We start from the raw sequence: 23,939 nt of genomic DNA on the forward strand, positions 1-23,939 counted from the left end.
TCACCATACACAAAATAAGTAAACATGCTTCAAATTCCATTTATGCGGATTATTCACAATGCAAGAAACTATTCCTTATCATTTGTGACGCTTTCAAACATATTCCCTTGAACTGAGCTCATATCCCTCGGAATGAAATGACACGTGATCATCAATCTTTCTCGTTCATTGTTTTGCAATTTCTGAAGAGCCACCACCGAGAAGAAGATCATGAGTAAAGGCGAAAACTATTGATCAAATGCGAAAAAGGGGCGTTTTGAATATGGAAGCACAAACGCCACGGTTGAAATACGCTTCTTAAGTAAAAGTTGATGCGGGGAAATTGTTTTCTTTCAAGTTCTTCTTTTATAAGTTGTCTGTTGCTCTAGAAACTAGTTTTAAATCAAATGCAATTATTTCTAGGTTTGATAAATGTGAAAGTGCGTTTGTTGCAGCAATATATTATTAGTGTCACAAGAGAAAATTTATAAGCTAGGGATGTTACTATAAGCTAGTTTTATAGCTGCTACAGTTGTTTTCAGTGAGAAAAGAATTCTTATATAATTTAAGAATTTAGGGTTTTTATTTTTATTTTTTAGAATTAATCGATTGATGCCCAACTCGATTTTTTCTTTTATGGTTTGGATAATAATATAAAATGTCGAAGAAATAGTCAGGAAATTCTTAAAAATAATTATGTTTTTCTTATTTTTAAAAATAGTCCAAATTTAAATAAACATTTGAATAAGATTTCAGAGTGTGTAATGATCTTTACTGAAGAAAACACAAGTCAAACACAAGCTATAGGCAAGGCACAAGTTGGTTTCTTTTAAGCTTTATTTAGCATCGTATGATAAATTCTTAAGGGCTAGGTTTCCCTTATCATAGTCTTGGGGTTTGGTTAGCAATTTTGTTCGCAATTATGTTATGAAAAAGCCACGCATTTTCAACGGCTCCCGTTATTTAACCAGGGATTCTGAAAAGGAATTGTTCGCAAGAATATCCTTAGCTTAATCAAACGGGAAAATTTAGAGATCTTGATTTGTTCAAAAACATGACGCCATTTATTCTATAAAGAATTTTCGGAATTTTTTTTAAATGAGTATTTTTATATTAAATTTTACCCATTAACTTCAAAAAATAGTCTTTTAATTGGCATCTTGAATTTTTATGGATCTTTATGAAAGAATTATTTCTACGTCTTAAAATTAAAAAGAGAAATTTATTTTAAGTTTATTATTACATATATAAAAACTCGTATGAAACATTCCATATTATATATATATACTATATTTAGAGTAGCAAATGCTAAATTATCTATAGAATCTAAATGACTTAAGTAATAAAAATTCACAAACAGAACAGGTTTCTTCTGACACTACACTTAAAACTGTTTTAAATTTTACCTTACTTAAAAACTGAAAAATGTACCGGGATTCTGTTTCTATGGGAACAGAAATCTCATTAATTTTTACCGAGGTGCTTTGGTAATGATTTTGATAAAATTAACAACAAAATATGCTTTTATGATATGTGAAAAAATTTGCTAGTTTTCTCATGATTCCCTGGATTATGGCATAAAAACCATTTTTTGATTAAACTTACTTTTTAGTTTTATAACTTTACTAAATATGTGGTAAAAATTATAATTTTGAAAACTGGAATTTCCTGTAAATTGTTGCCACATGAACGGAAAAAATACCAAATAAATGGTTTGAATAATGCATATTCTGTTTTTATTAATCGCAATTATGTTTTTTTTTAATCAGTAATGTCGGAACCGTGCATTATGACAATTTTAGCAGAATGTTTTTCTTAAAAATGCAAAATTAGAAACATTTCATTAAAATATTTTTTTCTTGTTTTGTTTTAAGTTTTATTAATTTAGTTATATTAATTTATCGTACCGTTTGCTATTGATTCATTAAGTTTAATATTAAGAAAATTAATGAATCCCTAATTATAGAACTATTGATATTTTATTTTCAAGTTTGTGGGGTTAATTGTGAAGTAAAACAGTGTAGTAATTGTGAAGTAAAACAGACAGAAAACAGCGTATATGCTTGTGTATGCTAATGACAGAGGTATGCAACCAATCAGAGAGACGTGATGCGATCGCAAAACGTATAATATAAAAACTAGCGAATTTGTTAGATCAGCTGTTGCTGCTACAATGGCAGGTTAACAAGATTTAAGTGAGGTTTAACGTCATGTTTCAGTGAGGAGATTTGGTTTATCATATCCGAGATTGAGTAGAAAGTGTGATTTTCACGTATTGATACAAGTGAACTGGGAAATTTCATGAATCCAAAAACCCGGAATCCAAGACAAGGGTGTATTCCTGATCTCTTACCGACGTAATGAAGCAAAGCTTTACGCTCTTATCTTGGATACATCAACATTGTAAACGTTCTTTGTTGACAGCTGAAAACACGCTGTCTATTCCGAGGAAACCTAGTTTCCTAATGCATGGACTTGTACGGGTATGGAGACAACATTGTGAATTTACATGGATTCTGTTTTTCAACACGGAGTGTTAGAATGGATAGAGATTCCTTAATGGTAGAGAGCTTCTGGATTTGGCATGATGGACGCTCCAGATGTCTCCTATCTTTCGGCATAATATGACGCTCTGTAAGAGTCTAGATACAATAATGGAGTGTGACTGGTAGGAAAACATATGATCTGATCACCTTGATCACCTTCTTCAACTTAGTAATATCCATTGTGCATTGAGGCGGACTTGGGCAATTTTTGCTCGATAATGCAACGTTCCACACATCGAGACTTGCTACCAAGTAACTCCAAAAGCACTCCTCAGAGTTTAGACGCTTTCATGAACTATAAATCTTGCAAAACATGATTATTATTGATCATACATAATTCTTGCAATGGGAAATCCTTGCAATGTGCTCTTTAGAATAGATATTTATCACATCGGATTCAAATGATTTAGTTGACTGTCTTGCAGGATTCATGGTGTGACAGGTGCATAACTTCAAATATGAGTCGAGTCCATGCCATTTTGTGACATGGCATTTCTGCGTGCTTCTGAGAGCCCTACGTCGTTTTATACATGCATGCAAGTTAATTCTTCAGCGTATTTTGTTGTTGGGTTTATTAATTTTCATTTGAGTAATGAAATAATTATGTTTTTTTTTGTACAGTAAGTTTTTACCAAACAAACATTAAACTTGACTAGTTTAAAATACATGGTAGCTGCATAAGTGTATGTAAACTAGTAACTAAAATATGTTTTTCTCCCAAAAGTCTCCGGCAATACAACGTAAGAAGTTTCCTTTTAATGTAATTTACCAAGTATAAGAATATAAGACATTTGTATAGACTATTTAAGTTTTGAAAAAAAAAATATTTACCAATATATATGTACATTACATGTACCAATATATTGGGTGTACAAATTAGTTCGGTCCGTTTTCAAAAGATGGCTCTGGCTGTTATGAATGTTTCATAGTGACAGCTGGTTTCGGTGGTTTCAGAGAGGTTAGACATCGATCAATAATATTCAGTTTATATCGCTTTGAGTTTCATACAAAAACCCTGTTTTTTACTTTGTTGAATGTGTCAAATTGTGTTGCAACTAAGCAGCATTTGCGGGAGGCTTTATGTTTCTGCTTTGATTAGAGGAAAAGTGCAGCTGAAGCACATCGAATGCTTGTAGAAGTTTATGGTGACAATGCTCCATCTGATAAATCATGTAGGGAATGGTTTCGACGTTTCAAGAATGGTGAATGGTGAAAGAAGAATAGTGAAGTGTGTTGTATACTATGAGCTGCTACAACCTGAGGATTCCATTACTTGCTATCGGTATAGGCTACAATTGATTCGTTTGAGTCGTGTATTACGAGAAAAATGTAATACGAGCAAAGAGATGACAAAGCTCTTCTTCTGCATGGTAACGGTCGGCCTCATGTCACAAAAGCCGTAAAAAAAATTTGGAAGATCTCAAGTGGGATAGTTTGCCGCACCCACTGTATTAAACGGACATTGCTCCTTCCGATTACTGGCTGTTCCAACGGATGCACCATGATTTGGCAGGTCACTGATTCACTTTATTCGTAGAAATCGGAAATTGGCCCCTAACTTTGAACGCCTCAAAAGACGAGACATTTTTTCGAGATGAAATTCAAAAATTGCCTGAAAGGTGGGGAAAGGTAGTATCCAGCAATGGACAATACTTTGATTAATCTGTTCAATCATTTTGTTCAAAAATAAATGCATTTTTGACCACAAAAAAACGGACTGAACTAATTTGTATTCCCAATATTTTAAAAATATTTGCATCTGAATAAATAATTGCAAGATTTTTTCTCATTTTGTGACTAGGAAAACAAACTTCAAAAATAATGACGTAAAACTATCAGACAAAATGTTTAATTTTCACGAGAAAAATATTTTTTTTATTTTATAATTAACGTAACATTATTTTTAAATATCATATCCTTATCTATCTTATCTTTATCGTATCGTCAATTTACATTCTGCTTATACATGTTTGGTTTACTAATTACTTTCAACAATATTTAAAAAATTGTACAAAATGATACTTATTGCAGTTTTTAGTGTGAACAATATTTTTTAATATCTTTCAGGCTCTCATCACAGAAATTTAAAGCTGGAACCAGCTGGGCATTTCCACGCACTCTTCACTGGTGACAATTTTTTTATTACTTGTGCTGCACCACCAAATATAGGAGCCACAAGATTGACATGGCAAGCTCCGAATGGAAGAGACATCACTGTTAGCACAGGAAGGTAAGTTTTATATTCATATCATTATGTACCTATTTAACATTGCAAAAATAGAAAGAAATGTAGCTGCAGAAAAAAAGCACTGTTTTAAAATGTTTAAATATTGCAAGTTACAGAGCACTATACTTGCAGATTTTACATACTTTGTACATTTTATATATTATAGTAGTTTTCACCTGATGATTGGAGATGTTTAACTTCTTAAAAATCCCAGAGCAATTTTTATAGTATTGCAACTAATTTCTACTAACTGATTACTTTTTTCTACTAACTGATTAGTTTTTTTTTTTCCTTTTGCATGAGGTTTTTTAACAAATCTTAGATACATACGTAATCACTAATTTCATTTCTGCAATTGGTTTCCCTCTCGAAGCTACAGTTTTTTAATGACATTTTCAGTCCGTTTTTTGATTAAATTTACAAGATTCAAAACGATATATGTAAAAAGGGGGTTGCATAAATGCTGCGATCAAAATCTATGGGAGTTAGGGAACATTATGAGGATTAAAATTGCATAATCGGAAATATCGTTTGCGGCTAGAGGTCGTTTCTGGATTAAAATGTCAGTTAAAAGAGCCTGTAGCTTTAGGAACAAAACTAATTCCAGATCTTAAATCCTCACGTCTGAATTAGGAAAGATCAATTATTTGTAGGAATGCAGCACAACATTTGTTCCCCAGTATTATTAACTTATTAGCTTCAGTATATATTGACTAAACAATAGTTAAAGATTTAAAGAACAAAAAAAAAATTATTCTTGTTTACACTATAAGATTAAATGGAACTTAAACTACGCGTCTTACAAGCTGCACTTTCAGATTTATAACTGCTGATATAGCACTTAAATGAGACTTATCTTAAACGATATAGAGTGTTGCCGGGGCTAGTATTAACAATTTAGCTTAGGCAGGATAATAATTCTTGGGCTAAAGGTACGAAGTGATTTGTTTGGAATTGTTATGGTTTGTGAAAGTGAAGAAACAGACAAAATGGCAAATAGGCAGAGTTTTCTTCTCAAATGATGCAAGGTATTAAAAATAGATGTTAACACAAATCAAAAGGCGTGATGGAGGATATATGCTTACAGGAGATGAAAAAACGCATCGTGTGCATGAAGATTTCCATCGCTGCCAGAACACACAACATAAAAGGATTGCAAGGTCAGAATATCATGTGACCCCATTGTATTTCTTATAGTGCAGCCTTGCGTGTAAAATATGCATTAAAACAGTACTTTATAGAGATTTTAGGTGATTTAGCAAATCAAAGTATATCAATTAATTACTTCATTAATAATATTAATATTATAATGATGATCTCCATTTTTAAATTAAATAATCTAATACGGAACAAAATTAGATTATTTATCCATAACTAAGTTTAATAAAAAGTTTGAATTGGTATGCATTTATTTCATATTTATGTATTTAATGCTTTAAACACATTAATGTGTAGATATTTGATGCATTAATATATTACTGTGTAAGCATTTAATAGATTACATTAAATTACAATGGAAGTGCTGATATTAATAATTGGGATTTATTGAAAAGCGTAACACCAGAATAATGTATTTCCTTTCAAAGTATGTAAACACCTTTATCTTAAAAAATGTAATAATATCTGAACTTAAATTCTCTCGTAATTTTACAAATAATTAATCTTACATTAAAAATAGAAGCAGATTTAATAGAATCATACGCAGTAAAAAGTTTTCGTGTATCTGAACACCTAAAATGGCGGCAGTAATTTCAAGCCAAATCAGTTTTCTATTAAACCAAAATCCCAGGGTAGTTCCTGGTGCTGCAAATACCTAGAATGTTCTACCTTGAATTTGAAATACCTAGAACATGTAGAATGCAAATACCTACATTACTTGGTGCAAAGTTTCCGCCACCAACCACTACTTTTGCTTAGGAAGAATAAAATTTATCATCGCAGTAAGATATGACAAACATAAGAAGAAATAAAATTACTTTTACGAAACAATAGAAAGTAAGAATAGTAATTTGGGTTGGATAGACTTAAACATAGAGGTTAGGCAGCTCCAAGAAGCAGGGCACATCGACCAGAGGTCTATTGTATCCAAACCCTAAATCAGGATTAACAAGAAAACCTTATGGCTGAAATGAAATTCAGCAAATACCTAACAAGAACATCTTGCTTTTCCCAAGCTTAATGCAGTGCTGCCCTAAATGCTCAAATCTCTGAGCAGAATAGACATCACAATCACAAAGTATATGTCGTAAAGTCTTCTCTTCAAGATGACAACCTCTACAAAGAGGATTAAATTCAATACCCATAACGTATGAGTGTCTCCTGAGGATGCAGTGTCCAGTGAGAAGATCAATGATCTTCCTCAAGCTGTTCCTGTTTAGCTAAGAAGCTCTTCTTGACGCACACTAGGACAGTCACGATTCAGCTTCTTAGCTTGTCTCTGTCGAACTGTGTTGAACCATTGCTCATGGACAATTTTACCATGGAGCTTAAAATATAGATGCCCTGAATGATCTAGGAGAAATTACCAAGTCTTGTTAAAGGCCCCAGAATATCGCACTAGAGCCAGACCGTGCTGTTCTATCAGCTAGCTCACTTCCAAGAATACCCATATGTGCAGGTACCTAAAGTAGGTATACCTTGTTATAAGTAGAGAGATCACAAAGGATCGAGAAGCACCCACACTTATGAAGAGGTGACTTTACACCTTGATAGTGTAGAAGAGCAGCCTGACTGTCAGAACAGATGTGAGTAGACATATTTTGATATCCCCTGTTTAAGCATATCTTGCAGCACAAGACAATGGCATAGACCTCTGCCTGAATTACTGTGGCATAACTACCTAAGGTAAAGTGAAGTTTGGTACTATAATTGGAACAATAAATTAATATGGGTTGGATACTAACACTAATTCTTAAAATAAAATGAGTTCGTAAAGGAAACATGCACATAACAGAGAGAGCCCGCGGATAGCCTGGTTGGTAGGGTCGTGGTCTCGATCCTAGCCGACATAATACTCCCCGTGTAGTAAATGGTGACCGGTGCACGTTAAATTTGCTTAGCCACAAAGTCCTCCATGCTCCCATAACAGATTATACCTCTGGGGTACAGAATTAGAAATTATCTGGTTTGAGTCAAAACTACGAACTGTGGATGAATGAGTGGATGTATCAATGGTCCCTCGATATAAACGGGTTGTGAGGTGTCTGTGGCTGAAGTCGTATTCCTGTCCATGGATGGTGCCACTGGAAAACATGAAACGCCTCATCTGCCTTAAATTTGTTCGGTTTCAAACATATTTATTTGCAAGTGGCATTAGAAACACCAGAAATAACACAACAGAGAGAATAATATTAAGACGAATTTGAACTAGGCTTAACAAAATAGGAACTGATAGAAATTATACATTGAAAAATTATACAGAGACTTGAAATTTAATATATAAATAGCATTAATACACAACTAAGACATACATAAACTGTAATTTTTGGGGAAAGAAAGCAACTTTGAAGACAGTCATAACAACTCGCCAAATCGTTATCGATTGTTAACGATTGCAGACGAAATCAAAACACGCCAATATTAAAGTTTACGGAAGCGAAAATATTTAACGGATAGTGTAAAAGCGAGAGATCTTCGTGTAAACTTTTTGCATTTTCGGTGATTAGAGTTGCTACTTGAAAAAAAGTGTCCCTTCACACAGCTTTCGGCTACATTCAACATATAATTCAGAGATGTTACACTACACATTGCATAGAAACTTTAATCACTTTATATTTTTATTATTTATTGGTGCAATTAATTTGATACCTTAAATGTTTACATTTTATCATTATTGGAGCTCAGTAATAATTTTGGTAAAATTAACAATAAAATATTGCTTAATAGCATGTGATAAAATTTGATAAATGTGGTAAAAGTTGGTAGTTTTATAATTTTTGCTTTACAGGTTTACATTTTTTACTAAATGTCTGGTAATTGCAATACGGCTTTGAAAACCAGAACTGTCGATGAACCGTTACTATATGAACAGAAAAATTACTAAATGAATGATTTAACTTCCGTATATTTTGGCTTTAATATAATCAAAATTCTGTTGTTGTTTTTTTTCTGAAAAAAGAAAGCTGGAGATTTTATTACTATACAGTACGGTAATTTTACAGGTAATTTTTTCTCAATGAAGATCTAAATTAGTATAGAAAAAAAAGTATTGGTTCAAATTATTAGCATAAAAATTAAATCTGGGTACGCGCAAATTGATAACTAAGCATTCTTACACAAAAATAAACTTAAGAGTGATTAATAAAAAAGTTGTATAATTATTTTCATTTATTATTCCTATTTATTATTACAAAGTCACAATAAGTTTTGATAACTGTAATTACTTTACGATCTACATGTACAGTAATAATTTAAATCTTAATGTTTTTATTTTTATAACTAGACAATTTTATCTAGAAACAAATATCAAAAATAAATTAATAAAATTCAGATTCCTAATTTACGTATAAAAACTTTAAACCTTAAATAATACTATTACAAGATAGCCTAACCAAACGGAAAATATTAATAGCGATTAATAATCGAGTTATTTTTGAGCTAGTCCTATAAAAAATTGAACATTAATTTAAGTAAATAATTAAATACACTGAAGTGAGTAAAATACAATTTGATTAAAAACTCTTATACTCTTCAAAAATATATAATTCGAAAATAACAGTCAACATGTTTTCAGCGCTTAAAAACGATACCAATTTTCAAGACTTGTGTCTTTTTTAAGCGAATAAAGCTTTTTAATCAAATTAATTTAATTTCTTTGCATACACGTTTAATCTTGATTTGCATACAAATTTAATCTTGATTTACATGATTCTGTAAATATATAATCTTTTATAAACAAAAAGCTGGATTTTTATTAAACCGGAAAATGTCTTATAAAAATATTTAATCATTAAATATTTTTATTCCAAAGTTTTACATATCGAATTAAACTTTAAATGCTAATAATTATAGATAATTGAAGGAATAATTTCAGTAAATTTTATTAGAATTACAGTTATGCTAATTAATAAAAATAATTTAATGCTAATTCAAAATATTTGCTTACAAGTTAAATCCTTATTTTCGTATTTTCATTAATAAGTAATCTCATGCAAACATAAAACTGAATTTTTCAAGAATGAAAACGTCATATAAAATGCTTTAATCATTACATATTTATTTCAGGGTGCATGTTGAAGCATCGCCTGATGATCCTTATGGGTTAGAGTTAGTTTTTGAAGACGTGAAGTACGAAGATAGAGGAAAATACGTGTGTTCAGCTATCATAGATAGAAGGGAAGCTAAAACGTACTTCGTGCTTACAGTGTACCGTACGTACGTGTTTTTCAAAGTATCACATAATACTGATTTTAGCACAAAAAATCCTAGTAAAATGTTACTAAGAAATAAAAGTCAAAAAAATTTATATTTCCTTACTACTTTGAGAACTTTTTTGAAAACGGGGAAATATTTTTCAGAATAAAATATGTGGTTTGGCAGGTACTTGAAAAGAACATCGAGAAAGCCTTAAGAATACTTTTAAAATAAATGTTATCAAAAGTACTCCGACACCAAGGTTTTTATTTTTGGAAAACAGTATACTTACCTTCAAATGTATGCTGATTTTCTTAACAATTTTAAATTTTATTTTTTACACAAATCAAGTTAATGATCAAGTAAATAAAATGATCAGAGAGGCACTTCCGGTATGGCCAATTGTGAAACCAAAATGGTCAGGGACGTTAAGGCTCCAAAATTTCTTGACCAACGGCATGAGCCCCCACCAGGGTTTGAAACTTACAAAATGACAGCTCAGTGCCATTGCGGGTTAAGACACTCGCAGTTTTTATTCAAAAATAATCAATAAACATTTAATACATTTCTTATGAAAAATCTGAAAGCGCATTTAAAGTAATTATAATTGAAAATTATTATTCAGCTGGCTGTGAAAGCAGTTTGACTAGATATCAATATATTTCACACAACATATTTAACTGATCATTCATATATATATATATATATATATATATATATATATATATATATATATATATATATATATATATATATATATATATATATATATATATATATATATATATATATATATATATATATATATATATATATATTTGTAAATGGTATGAAATTAATCATGATTAATACATCTTATCTTTTGTATATTATTTATTTCAATAATTACGTAACATTCCCAATTGCATATGCTATTCCCATACCAGTACTTCCTTTATTTAAGTAAGTTTTTATAATTTACTGCCATACAGTAAATAACTTTCATCTTTTAGTTTCATCCTACTTGATTTGAGTTTTAATTGTAATTAATAGAGCTGAACATTCTAATTACAATTCTGGTTCTTAAATTCGAAATGAGCAAGTAACTTTTAAATGAGAAATAACAAGCAAGAGACTGTAATTTGTACAAATCAGGAGCGTCTTAAAGAGAAAAGCTTTCGGAAATTTTAATTAGACACCTAAGCTGTAAGGAAAAATTAATTACTCTTATTGTTTGCCTGTCAAAATTGCTTCGCAATGAAGTGTATGATTCTAATATGTAGTTTGTCTATCTCGAGTTCAGCTCGTATCCTTATTTTTACATTGTTTGTTAAGTGAACTCTTGAAGATCTAGTTAATAAAACGCCGGAAGTCTACACCTTCCTTTATATCCTTTTAGTTGAATTGTGGATTTAAGGTTATTTTTATATTCGCAGTTAACGTAGGAGTAAAATATTTTTATTTCTAAGAAAATAAACTTTTAACAACAGATTCATTCGAAACTTTACTCTAGTTTTTAATAATTATTTATTAATAAACCAAAATTACATATTATTACTGAGTGTTTTCTGAAATTACACCTCAGCAACAAGTGATGATCAAAATTATAAGAGTTATTATCGAGTTCAATCACAGTAAATATAGAAATGAAATCATTAAGACTTATTTATTTATTTTTAGAAACTTAAAGGTGTTCTTAAAAATTATTTTACTGTAAAGAATTGTTATTTCTTTTGCTTTATTTTGGTTAGGTTATTAGAGATCCCGAAGAATCAGGATTACGTAGAATCCCACACCGATGTCTTCAGGATTAGTCCCGTGAGGTTAAGATATCAATCTCGCAAAACCTAAACTTAGAAACTAAAATAATTCTTCTCTTTTGAAAGAAAGCTTTTACCGATATCTGAATTGTTAAAATTTCTGGTGGTAGATAATGATGGAAATATGATAATAGAAACGAAAAGTGAATGTTAAAAAGAAGCTTTTTACGTGTATACCAAATATTAATTCTCTACTAAAAAAGTGTGCACCGTTTGCAAAATATTTAAAAATGAAAAGGTCCTTCTTTAAATTTAAAGCTTTGCAGAAATACGAAAAATAAATGCTCTATCATTGATATAGCTATCACTGATTCTGGATTGTAAGACAAAATCGGACAATCTATTGGACATAATAGAATAATCTTCAATTTAAAAAATTCCTTTCAAAAATCTTTTATCGATATAAAATAGGCAAAAACTGTTTTTGGGTAGTTTTGTGTCAAACTTCTGTAATTCTACACATCTCAGAATAGCTGTCGAAAGTTTTTACTAACGCGACGATAACTATTAACAGCTGATGCCGTAATGAAGTTTTTCTTTCATTATTAGGCAAATACTTTCTTTTTGATGATAGTCAGACGACAGACTTAAATGAATTTTTTAAGATTGCACTTGAAATTCACAATCAACGGAGAAGGATGAATACGAGCAGTGTTTTGCAGTATCTGCGTAATCTTGGACATCCCTGATGCTCTGGATACGAGCTTCACAATTTTTTTTTCAAATAACTAAACCTCATGAAAATAAACAAGAATTTTATCTGCAACAAAGATAATAAAATGACATAATTATTCAATTAGAAAATGGGGATGAATATGAAAACAGGGACACTGGAAATGGAAAGATTGCAATAAATACCATTAAAACATGAGCTAAAGTCAGCCATTCGCAATTGCTTGGAATCCTTAGAGTTCCACAGAAAGACTCAATAATCAACAAAGAAATGAAATTCGTAGAAGAGTTGGATAACTCGATACTGTACTTGAAACTGTGTATAAGTCTAGGGGAATGGGTAATCACCATAAAAGTATTAAAAGATGAGCTAATGTCAGCCATTCACATTTGCTTGGATTCCTTAGAGTTCCACAGAAAGACTCAATAATCAACAAAGAAATGAAATTCGTAGAAGAGTTGGATAACTCGATACTGTACTTGAAACTGTGTATAAGTCTAGGGGAATGGGTGATCACCATAAAAGTATTAAACGATGAGCTAAAATCAGCCATTCACAATTGCTTGGATTCCTTAGAGTTCCACAGAAAGATTCAATAATCAACAAAGAAATGAAATTCGTAGAAGAGTTGGAAAACTCGATATTGTACTTGAAACTGTGTATAAGTCTAGGGGAATGGGTAATCACCATAAGAGTATTAAAAGATGAGCTAAAGTCAGCCATTCACAATTGCTTGGATTCCTTAGAGTTCCACAGAAAGATTCAATAATCAACAAAGAAATGAAATTCGTAGAAGAGTTGGATAGCTCGATACTGTACTTGAAACTGTGTATAAGTCTAGGGGAATGGGTAATCACCATAAAAGTATTAAAAGATGAGCTAATGTCAGCCATTCACAATTGCTTGGATTCCTTAGAGTTCCACAGAAAGACTCAATAATCAACAAAGAAATGAAATTCGTAGAAGAGTTGGATAACTCGATACTGTACTTTAAACTGTGTATAAGTCTAGGGGAATGGGTAATCACCATAAAAGTATTAAAAGATGAGCTAAAGTCAGCCATTCACAATTGCTTGGATTCCTTAGAGTTCCACAGAAAGACTCAATAATCAACAAAGAAATGAAATTCGTAGAAGAGTTGGATAACTCGATACTGTACTTGAAACTGTGTATAAGTCTAGGGGAATGGGTAATCACCATAAAAGTATTAAACGATGAGCTAAAATCAGCCATTCACTATTGCTTGGATTCCTTAGAGTTCCACAGAAAGACTCAATAATCAACAAAGAAATGAAATTCGTAGAAGAGTTGGATAACTCGATACTGTACTTGAAACTGTGTATAAGTCTAGGGGAATGGGTAATCACCATAAAAGTATTAAAAGATGAGCTAAAGTCAGCCATTCACAATTGCTTGGATTCCTTAGAGTTCCACAGAAAGATTCAATAATCAACAAAGAAATGAAATTCGTAAAAGAGTTGGATAACTCGATACTGTACTTGAAACTGTGTACAAGTCTAGGGGAATGGGTAATCACCATAAAAGTATTAAAAGATGAGCTAAAGTCAGACATTCAAAACATAACAAAGACTCAACAACTAACAGAGAAATGAGTCTCTTAGAAAGGTTGGATAGCTCTTGAGAGCAAAAGATTAAGTGTCATATTATTTCCAACTCCTAGATTTTCTTACTTCTTTCTGTAGTTTGCAATAACTTATTAAATTAGTTCCAAGCTTAACTGTAATGCTTCATTAGAATTTTTTAACCCTCGAAGATGCGGATTTCAAGGAATTAGTGAATCTTTATCCCGAAATTCCACAGATCCAGAAACAGTGCGGGATTATATTCCCTGTGTGTGTAATATATTAGTCTATCTACCTTGACTTCAAATATTTTAATAATTTTTTTTTATTTAAATAATAATCTTCGGCAACTTAGATTCTAATAATTTAGCTTTGATAAGAATTTTATGTGCATAATTATTAACTATAATGATGGTAATTAGAGATTTTACAAGTCAAAACATTTTGATGAATTAAAATTAATTTCACTATGAACATAACATTATTTAAAATTATTTCAATTACATCAATTTATATATTTCTAGTTTCAATAACGTTTTGGGGTTCACCTGAACAACAACTGGGAAAAGAAGGAGATGATCACATGATTGCATGCAATGTGCGATCAGATCCAACTGCGATCATTTCCTGGTATGTCAATGGAACGCTTATTCTTGACAGTGAGTACTTTCATGTTTGGGTCTTTTTTAATTATGTCATGTTTTTTTAATATCATGTTTTATTTTAAATTTCATGTCACTTCTTTAGATAATTACTTTATTGGTAGTTATATGGGTAATCTTGATTAACTCTAAATACGACAAAGCTTTGCAACTGTGGATGTGTCCTACCCAGTTAAACCATTCAGGAACTAACAATGGGGCATTATAAGTTTTTAAAAGAATTTTGTTTAAAATCCCTTGTTAAGGGGAAATTTTTATCAAAATTATCTCGAATGTTAAAATGCTATGAAGAGGTGTACACAAGTTCATAATCACATTTTCACGTAAGTGTACAAAGAAACTGACTTTCTTGAAGAAAAAAAACCTAAACACTATAGAATGTTTTTTTTTTGTAATCGTATCTTCATCTACTTCTTCAACACTACGCTTGTCGCAGGCCAAGGCTCTCTCTATGAGCCTCATCCATTTTACTCCGTCAATGGCAAAAGATTGCCATTGGTTGAATCTCAGATCCCTATGATCCCCCTGATCTCTTTTAGAATCAACCCACATTGTCCTTCCTCATTTTCGTATTTCTTCAACTTTTTAACACTCACTAATTTAGTTGAGTTTGAGTGATTTTATCTAAAAAGTTGTTCTAGCCATTTGTACAGTTATCATCTGGCAACAAAAATTAACCGGAAATTCTTTAGAAATTACTTAGTTTTTTGGTATGAAAACACAATTTTAGTTTTGTTTATATGTTTTAATATAAATATTTGTAATTGTTGCTATATTAAAAATATGCAGAGTGTTTAATTGATGAAAAATACTTATTTTTATGATTTCATAAATTAATTTGAAAGATAAGAAAGCAGGTACAATATGAGATCTGAACCGAATATCTCAGATGAGTCCTTCACCTTACATTAGTGATCCAGTCAGAATTTTGTTTTTTATATTAGAAAATATAATTATAGTGATATCAGTTAAATACTTCTTCTCTGCGATTAAAAATCATTTAACTTTCGCAATATTTGATAGTTCACTGCAACCACTCAGGCAATTAAATAAGTTCAGTTCAGAAATATTTTCATAAAATGACTACCAGATATGATATAATTATATTAAATGCTTACTAAAGTTGTTAAAGTCAACTCTCTTGCAAACTGAGTTACTTTAAAAATTAAAATATCGAGATTACTATTTTCTAGTGGTAAATTTTATTCAACTAAATTATTGGATTTAATTAGTTTTCACACTGTTTCTTACATGCATGTACAATGCAGCCAAGCAATGATTTAATTTTTTTTTCTTTTAAAAAATTCTGAAACATGACTTCAGTAAGAATATTTGCAACATATTTTTCAAGACATTTTTTTTCTATTTAAATATACTTTTCTTTAAAGGTCCGAAATACACCATAACAGAAGATGGTTTATATATTCGGAGTCTTCGTCCTTCGGATCATGGAAACTACACATGTAGAGCATTTGTTGTTACACCTCATAACTCACAAATGAAGGATCGGGATATTACTCTCAACGTACACTGTACGGTTCCTCTTAGTATTTTATTTAAATAAAATAAGCAATAAATGCACCAATTTCATATTTGTTTATACATTATATAAAATTAAAATTAAATTTTTTTACCTCTATTAATTTTCATTTTTTGGTTTATATGTTTCAGATAAATAAATATTTTAATATCTGCTATTTATAGATATTGTGTTAAGAGGTAAAGATTTTTTTTCTCCTAATGAGTTTTAAGTGAACTATTACGTATCAGTTCTTATCACCCTAATTACAATCACCTGACTCTGCCTAGTGTTTGATATTGTTATAAAATAAAAAAATGAGCATTATAGTTTGGAGAATTTATGAATTTTACACACAAAAATGTCCCATTCAGCTATTTCTTTTTGCCTACTAAAATTTTCTAGCAACTTTGCCTGCCACAGCAAAGTTTTTAATCCAAAAAACTTTTAAATCTATTTTGTCAAATTAGCCAAACCTAAATGCATAATTTCTTCAATTTTTAAGATTAACGGAAGTCTTACAATTGGATAAACTTTGCAGACAACGAAATAGTATGATAAAATAGTACTCGTTTTAATGCAGTTCATCATTGCTTTATTTTAAAATATATCATAATAACCTCGCCCATTGCCGAAGTGGCATATTAGAGGTTTCAACGCAATGTCAAGAGATTAATAAGATTCGTAAAATATAATAAGATTTTTAAACTGTAATAAGCAATTAAAATTGTCCTATGTAAGATCTATAACATATCGAGCTTTATCTGTAATTTTTTTTCACATTTTAAGTGAAATCCCATAATGTTCTAATTTCATCATCAAAAACAAATATGGTTTAATACAATATTAAAACATAGAATGTGTTTTAAAATAACTATTTAAAGAAGCTCTTGTTATTGCTTACATTCTGTATCATAGCTGCGAACTTAAATCTGACCTTAGTGCAGTAACTTATTTTGTTAACATAAAATGAATAAATAACTAATTATTTTATTTAAATCTAAAAATAAATAATTTTGTGTACAGTAATTTTATTGTTTCAGAAAAATGTTGACTCGTTTTTAAACTGCAATAAGCAGTTAGCATTGCCATTTTCAAATTATATAGCATATTGAATTTTATGTGCAGTTTTTTTGCATTTTAGGTAAAATCGTATAATGTCCTGATTTCATCAACGAAATTCAATAGTTTCCTATGCGTTACATACGGAGAAAAACCACCAAAATCTTCTATGGTTAGCCTAACGGCTAATGGACTCTAACTCCCAATCCGTCTTCCGATGAGGATAATTTACGTCAGCACTGTGCTTGGTTCGACCCGGGTGCGGAATTCGAACCCGGGACATCTCATTGGGAGGCGAGCGCCTTATACCCTGAAGCACCACAGCTCAGAATTTATTATTTAGAGTGTTCCAAAGTTCGATCATCAAGTTCAGAGAAGTAATGAAAAGTGTCAATAAAGAAAAAGCATGAGTTGCAAACAAATTTAGATGGGAAAAAATCACAAAAAACCCATGCAAGGTTTGACGTCACTCTTGGAAAAATAATAAAATATACCATAAACTTACTAATTCCAAAAAAGATTCGTATGATTAATTATTACAAGAGTTATTTGAACTACCATCCTCTGACGTCACCACTAAGTTACAAAAGCACAAAAATGATTTTCTGACGCACTCAGAGATGCCAGTTGCGCTTTTTATGTCTGCCGTACACTGTAAGAAATTCTAGAATAAATTACGGTATAAAGTGCCGCCACTTTAGGTGTATCATCCTTAAAAAACTCATTTTACCGTAAAATTCATTTCTTACCTTAAAATATCATACAATTACTTTTAGAGTGATATTTATTTAGCGTGATTCAATGATTTAAAATGGAAAAATTACTGTATGTCGGATTTTTTGATCCGTAACATGTTCCGGTAAAATGCATTATCTGTAAAAAGTCCTGGCATCCTGAGTACCGGCACTTTTTATCGCAATTTGATCTGGGATTTCCAACAGTATGACTATGAGATGTACGCATGCATCGCATTAAAAAGTGAGTAATATTAATCTCATAAAAAAAATCTCCCGGATTAGGATTGAGTGTGTGTGGGTCAGCACACCCAATCCAATTACTTCCAATCTGTATGCCTAGGACCATCATGTATGTCCAGGACTATCATGCGTCATGCATAGTTTAGAAGCGCTGATAAAGCGAATCTGAGCAATAAATCACCTTTCTTCCTTTTTAGATTCGAGGTCTAAATGCATTTTTCCTGATTTTTAATATCTCGACATGGTTTGAAACCTCGTGTTCTATGGCAAGTTTTCCATCTCTTGATGCTTGATATTAATTATTTGCCTTAGACAATCCCACTTTGGAACACTCTGAGTAAACAAGCGCCGTGATTAGAGAACATTTCAGAATTTATGCAAACCCTTTCTAAATGTAAATATAAAATGTAAGTGTGTACAGCGAAATTATCATTAATAGAATTCAGAATTACAGAGACCCCTTCTTCACAGATAGGCCTGTCTGGCATTCCAATCATATGGAAACAGCATATGGAACAGCAGGATCTAGCTCCAACTTGACGTGTGCTGCTCATTCACAACCCCCTCCAGTGTTTGAATGGTTCAGAGAGAGACAACTGCTTGGGAACAGCAAAATTTATAAAATTTTAAACAAAAAATGGAAAAGTATTCTTCAGGTAGTGTATTATCGATGTTTCATAATTTTGATGTTACTTTGAATGACCGAAATTGGTGGTCGTTACTTCCACCGGTGACTGCTGACAATCACATAATAGCTTTGGTAAATGTTCGAAATGTGTACTAGGTCAAGTTTAGTGCCACTGCCCGGTATACATTTGCCCGGCATGTCCTACAGCAATGTTTTTTTTAAGGTCAAGTGCCACTGCTCAGTACACATTTAACCAGTACTCCGAACACTGGTGTTTTTCCTAACTTATCCTCAGCAGATATTAAAATATCTAATGAATATAACAATATCAACGAATAAATTAATATCAAATAGGATATAACAAGTATTTCGGACATTCACCAAACCAACAATATGTGGTTGTTGACATTCACTGGCAAAAGTCGACATTCTCTTGATTTTGGTCAATCACTGCAAAATTGATATTTTAGTTCCTATCAGTTGATAAAATAACTTTTTAATAAAAAGAGCACGTGTTGAAAGTTGAATTATTTTTAAATCAAAAAAGAAAATGCGAATGAAACTTAGTTTTGTTCTCTTTTTCTTCAACTTAAAGATTTGCAAAAAAAAATTGAAAGCTGTTTTTTCACAGGGAGCGACTTTTTTTCACGTTTAATAATAGTTTCACATTCATAAGTTGTTTATCACAAAAAACATTAAAAGGTAAATACATGAATAAATATATTTTAGAGTAATAACTGTTGTCATAACTAACTTTTGGAAAATTGAAAAATATACTTTAAATTTTTATATAATTTCATCACAAATAATACATAAAATGGAATTTAAAATTTTTAGAAAATCATTTAAAAGTTATTAATAAAATAGTATTAACAATTTCATTCAAAATACATTTTTAAAAAATTAAAAATACTTAGTTTCTAAAAAGTTCTATTCAAAATCATTTCTAAAAACCGTTTCTATTTAAAAATTTGATGAATGTGTCTGATAACAAAATCTTGTATAAAAGCCAGTAGAACTGTTGAAGTTCATTGAGAAACCCATTAAAATATCATAACATATCTATAAATTAAAGTCGTAGTTATTAGCTGTTACTGAAAATATTTATTAAAGTACCATTTATTAAATCAGTGACGTAAGAAACCTTCCCTTGCAAAGAAGTGCAGGTTAAGAGATGAGATTTGCATAAAATTTGTTAATGTATGGGGGTGATATTAGAACCGGAGTGATTCGAAAACAGAGAACTGCTACATACGAGTCACAGTTTGTGATTGATTGAAAGCCAAATTTCATTGAAAAGTAACGAAAAAAAAATTTCCTCACAGATCAAACGTGAAGTGATCGGCAGAATAACTTTACCGGTGAAATTCCAAACTTATGTGATATTGTTCTTGTTTTAAAATTTAATCAGAATTACTCAAAGCATTTATTATAAGCAATTATAAAATGAAAATATAACGATATATTGAGTAAAATAATCAGTATTAAAAAAGCTAAAATTGTTAAATTTGGTAGTTTTATCGATTTTATTTCAAATTTCTAATTATTTTTATGTTTTTTTACAGTGTTCTTTTTTATCAAATTTTATACGTTTTCTTGCCAAGAAGTTATTTCTAGAATAAAAGTATCAAATTATATTTTAATACTTAAAACATTCCTAGGATTACTTAACTAACAATAAATGCAACTTTAGCTAACAACTCTTTGGCTGGTAAATAACGAAACTTTTTTGAATATATTAACATGATTTTGTCGTGAAGAAAGATAGCAAATTCCAAACAAAACTTCGCCAAATATGTTAACTATCTCCGATATTTCTCTTTTTCTCTTCTCTAATCTGAACAGTCTTGGATCAACTTGTCGTAACTATCTCTAACTGTGTTAGAAAGAATATCACTAGCTGCGTTAGGTCTCTATATAAACGCCACTTGTATTTAATAAAGGAACTAATTGAAATTAATAAATAACTCTTAAAAGTTATAAAATTTCGAAGATTATGATACTGCACTGGGAACCGCATAGTTATCTTCCTATTTATCTGAAAACTTGGCCAAAACGCCTTGTAAAAATTATTTAAAAAAGTAATTTGCCATTGTTCGATTAAGAAAATAAGCAATGGCTCTTCGAACTCTTGTAGGTAGTGCACTTTTGCTTGTTTAATAAAACTAATTAATATGGTAGACAATTTTTGTAAATACGTATTAATTTTGGTTTACTATGATAGTATAACCATTTTTTAATTATTAGTTAGTTCATGGTCTCCTTACAGCCTTTAAAATTTACTATCAAAAATATCATTTATTTACAAAGTTACGGCTTCAAACTTTAGCTTCTGAAATTAAGCTTTTCGTTAGGCAAGCCTTTTCATCCAAAGTATATCCAAAACACTTTATCTATATAATTGCGAATTTGATGCTCTTTATCCTCCTTAAAGACGCGTGGTTATTTGTTCCTAGTTAATAGCCACCTATCGATTTGATCTGTATTATTAGCCGACTAAGTATCTTCCATCTAATTATAAGCCAGCATTGCTTTCCGAAAAGAAGAGAGTTTAATTTCGCTTACGTTAGTCAAACCATCTTCTCTAATCGCCGGCATTATCTACGCGGAAATTAGTGTGATCGGTTTGCAATTTTTAATGTGTTTAGTTGGAAAAGGTTGCCATTTATTTGTAGATGGATATTAAGGACTAAAGTTGATGCGGAGAATTTAATGTAATAAATAAAGTAATAAATTTGACGAAATGATTTCATAATGTTTCTTCGGTAGTAAAAGCATCGTAAGTAGAATTTGTAGGAACCGCAAAATGTAATAACGAATAAGTGTAATCTACAGTAAACTTTATTTTACCAAAATTCAATGTATTGAGTTTACAACAAAATTCACACCTGTTTTTTTTTAAATTTTAATATTCTGCGTACCATTGAATGTTTGTTACTTTAATGTTTTAAATCAGATGAAAATGAATGTTTTGTTCTAACACAGTCTATGTAGTTTGTTTGTCTATATAGTTGTTTATATAGTCTATATAGTTGCTGTTTGTTTGTCTATATAATAAATAGTTTGTTCCATGGTAATTTTCTTATAATTAAATAGAATATTAAGTTGAAAAAAATTAAAATTTTTGACACCATCTTATTTTTGATTTTTAAAAAGGTTCGAAGGCCGGAAAAGTGTTTATGACATTTGCATTGTGTATAAGTAAATGCATTCAAGAGGGTACGATAGAGAGGATGCCAAATGCATAAAGACGGTGCCAAAGTTAAAAATAAATGGAAAATTAGACCTTAAAGGCCTAATTCTGGTCACTCAGTTTAGTTCGATGAAAGCGATTTATAAAGCTTTTGAACGAAATTTTGCTTCCAATTGCCAACTAACTGATTGGGAAATTTGTATGTTCCGGTGCTTTAATCTTAGAAAAATAAAATATTATTAAAAGGACGAAAATTTAGATGCCAAGTCAAGTCAAAAATTTGTTATTGTACTTCAAATATGTATTTTTATTTGTTATTGAAACTATTGCCTTCAAAACTTATGTAAAAATGTTAAAGTAAAAATAAATATCCTCATTAGCTTTTTGCATCATTATCACTCCGCTCTGGGATTTAAGGATACTCCAATATTTCCGTCGGATTAAACATCTTTTTTATGTATACATATTCCGATAATGAACTCTACATAATTACAGTTTTCTCTACATTACTACAGAACTCTACTTGATGTAACGAAATTTATATTTAATGTGACTTTTCAAACCTAATAATTTTATTTTATTTTATAACAATCGTTGAACAGCCGGCCGAATTTTGAGTTTATGTCTCCAATGTTCGACTCGGTAGTTTTATGATTTTTAACGTAATCCAGAAGACAAGGAAACTCTTGGATCAGGTATTGGGAAAAGTTTACCTTCGGGGAGGACATATTGATGGAACTAACCCTCATTTTCGCTGCATGGAGAGGAAAACCATGAAAACTTCACACAATTAGCCTAAGGCAAAGAGGATTCTGGCCAACGATCCGTCAACCATTGTGAAAGATATTTTACGTTAACACTGTGGTCGGTGAGAACCGGGTGAAGATTTTCAGTCCTAGCTATTACTGGGATCGAACCCGGGTTACCTCGTTGGGAGGCTAGCACTCTATCCCCTATGTCACCACGGAGAAAACTAATAATATATACCATATTTGAGTATTTATAGTGCCTCGTAATTACAGCTATTAGAAGATATAATATTAATCTTTGTCATAAAATTAAAGTCAAAATTATATGTCCATAAGTGGTATTAATTTAGATAAGGCACTGACATTTATTCTCTGTAAATACAAACTAGTTTTTGAAATAGAACAAACATTTATTGAAGAAAAAGGAATTAAGAAAAATCCAATTTGATTGTCGAATAAATTTAAAAGTATTTCCGCAAATTGCTTTTTATAATCGCTTAATCTCTGTGAGCAATAAAACAAGATTTTACCTCAGCTTTTGATTTACCTGTTATCTCAATTTAATGTATTAACAATTTCTTTTCATCTTCTTATTTTTAGAAATCAATTTAAATAATTTCTGTAAAACGTAAAAACATTTCTCTTTATCTATTTCCTTAGTTGAGTTCATTCATTCTTCTCTAACAGATTTAGCTTTTTCATTTTTTTTACTATCTATTCTCTTATAGTACTCATTTTTAAAAATCTGTTAGCTAAAAAAAATTATTTTTGCAAGAAGAATCAAGTTCTGATTTGTATCGCCTCATTTAATAATGATTTTCAAGTTTTTGAATCATCTAATGTATTATCAGCTTTAACTTTATTTATCCCAAAGTTTTTAAAATTACTTATTAAAGGTGGTTAAGAATATATTTAAATATTTTTAACTAAAACAATAGCAACAACTATTTCGAACTAAAAGAAAATCATTGTTGATTACAAATATGCAAC

At 30.6% G+C, this 23,939-nt stretch overlaps 1 protein-coding gene across 1 annotated transcript in view; it reads left to right on the forward strand.

The window, feature by feature from the left end:
• The window catches only part of LOC107444223 (protein amalgam-like), a 70,070-nt gene that overhangs the window by 37,048 nt on the left and 9,083 nt on the right, over window positions 1–23,939 (forward strand). The window contains exons 2-6 of the mRNA XM_071180000.2: window positions 4,593–4,755; window positions 9,976–10,121; window positions 14,684–14,818; window positions 16,210–16,353; window positions 18,851–19,035. Coding sequence (XP_071036101.1) covers window positions 4,593–4,755; window positions 9,976–10,121; window positions 14,684–14,818; window positions 16,210–16,353; window positions 18,851–19,035 — 773 coding nt within the window. The remainder of the gene's footprint in view (window positions 1–4,592; window positions 4,756–9,975; window positions 10,122–14,683; window positions 14,819–16,209; window positions 16,354–18,850; window positions 19,036–23,939) is intronic.

Source organism: Parasteatoda tepidariorum, chromosome 1, assembly GCF_982258835.1.
Source record: "Parasteatoda tepidariorum strain Cologne lab strain chromosome 1, Ptep-v5.0, whole genome shotgun sequence".
Classification (NCBI taxonomy): domain Eukaryota; kingdom Metazoa; phylum Arthropoda; class Arachnida; order Araneae; family Theridiidae; genus Parasteatoda; species Parasteatoda tepidariorum.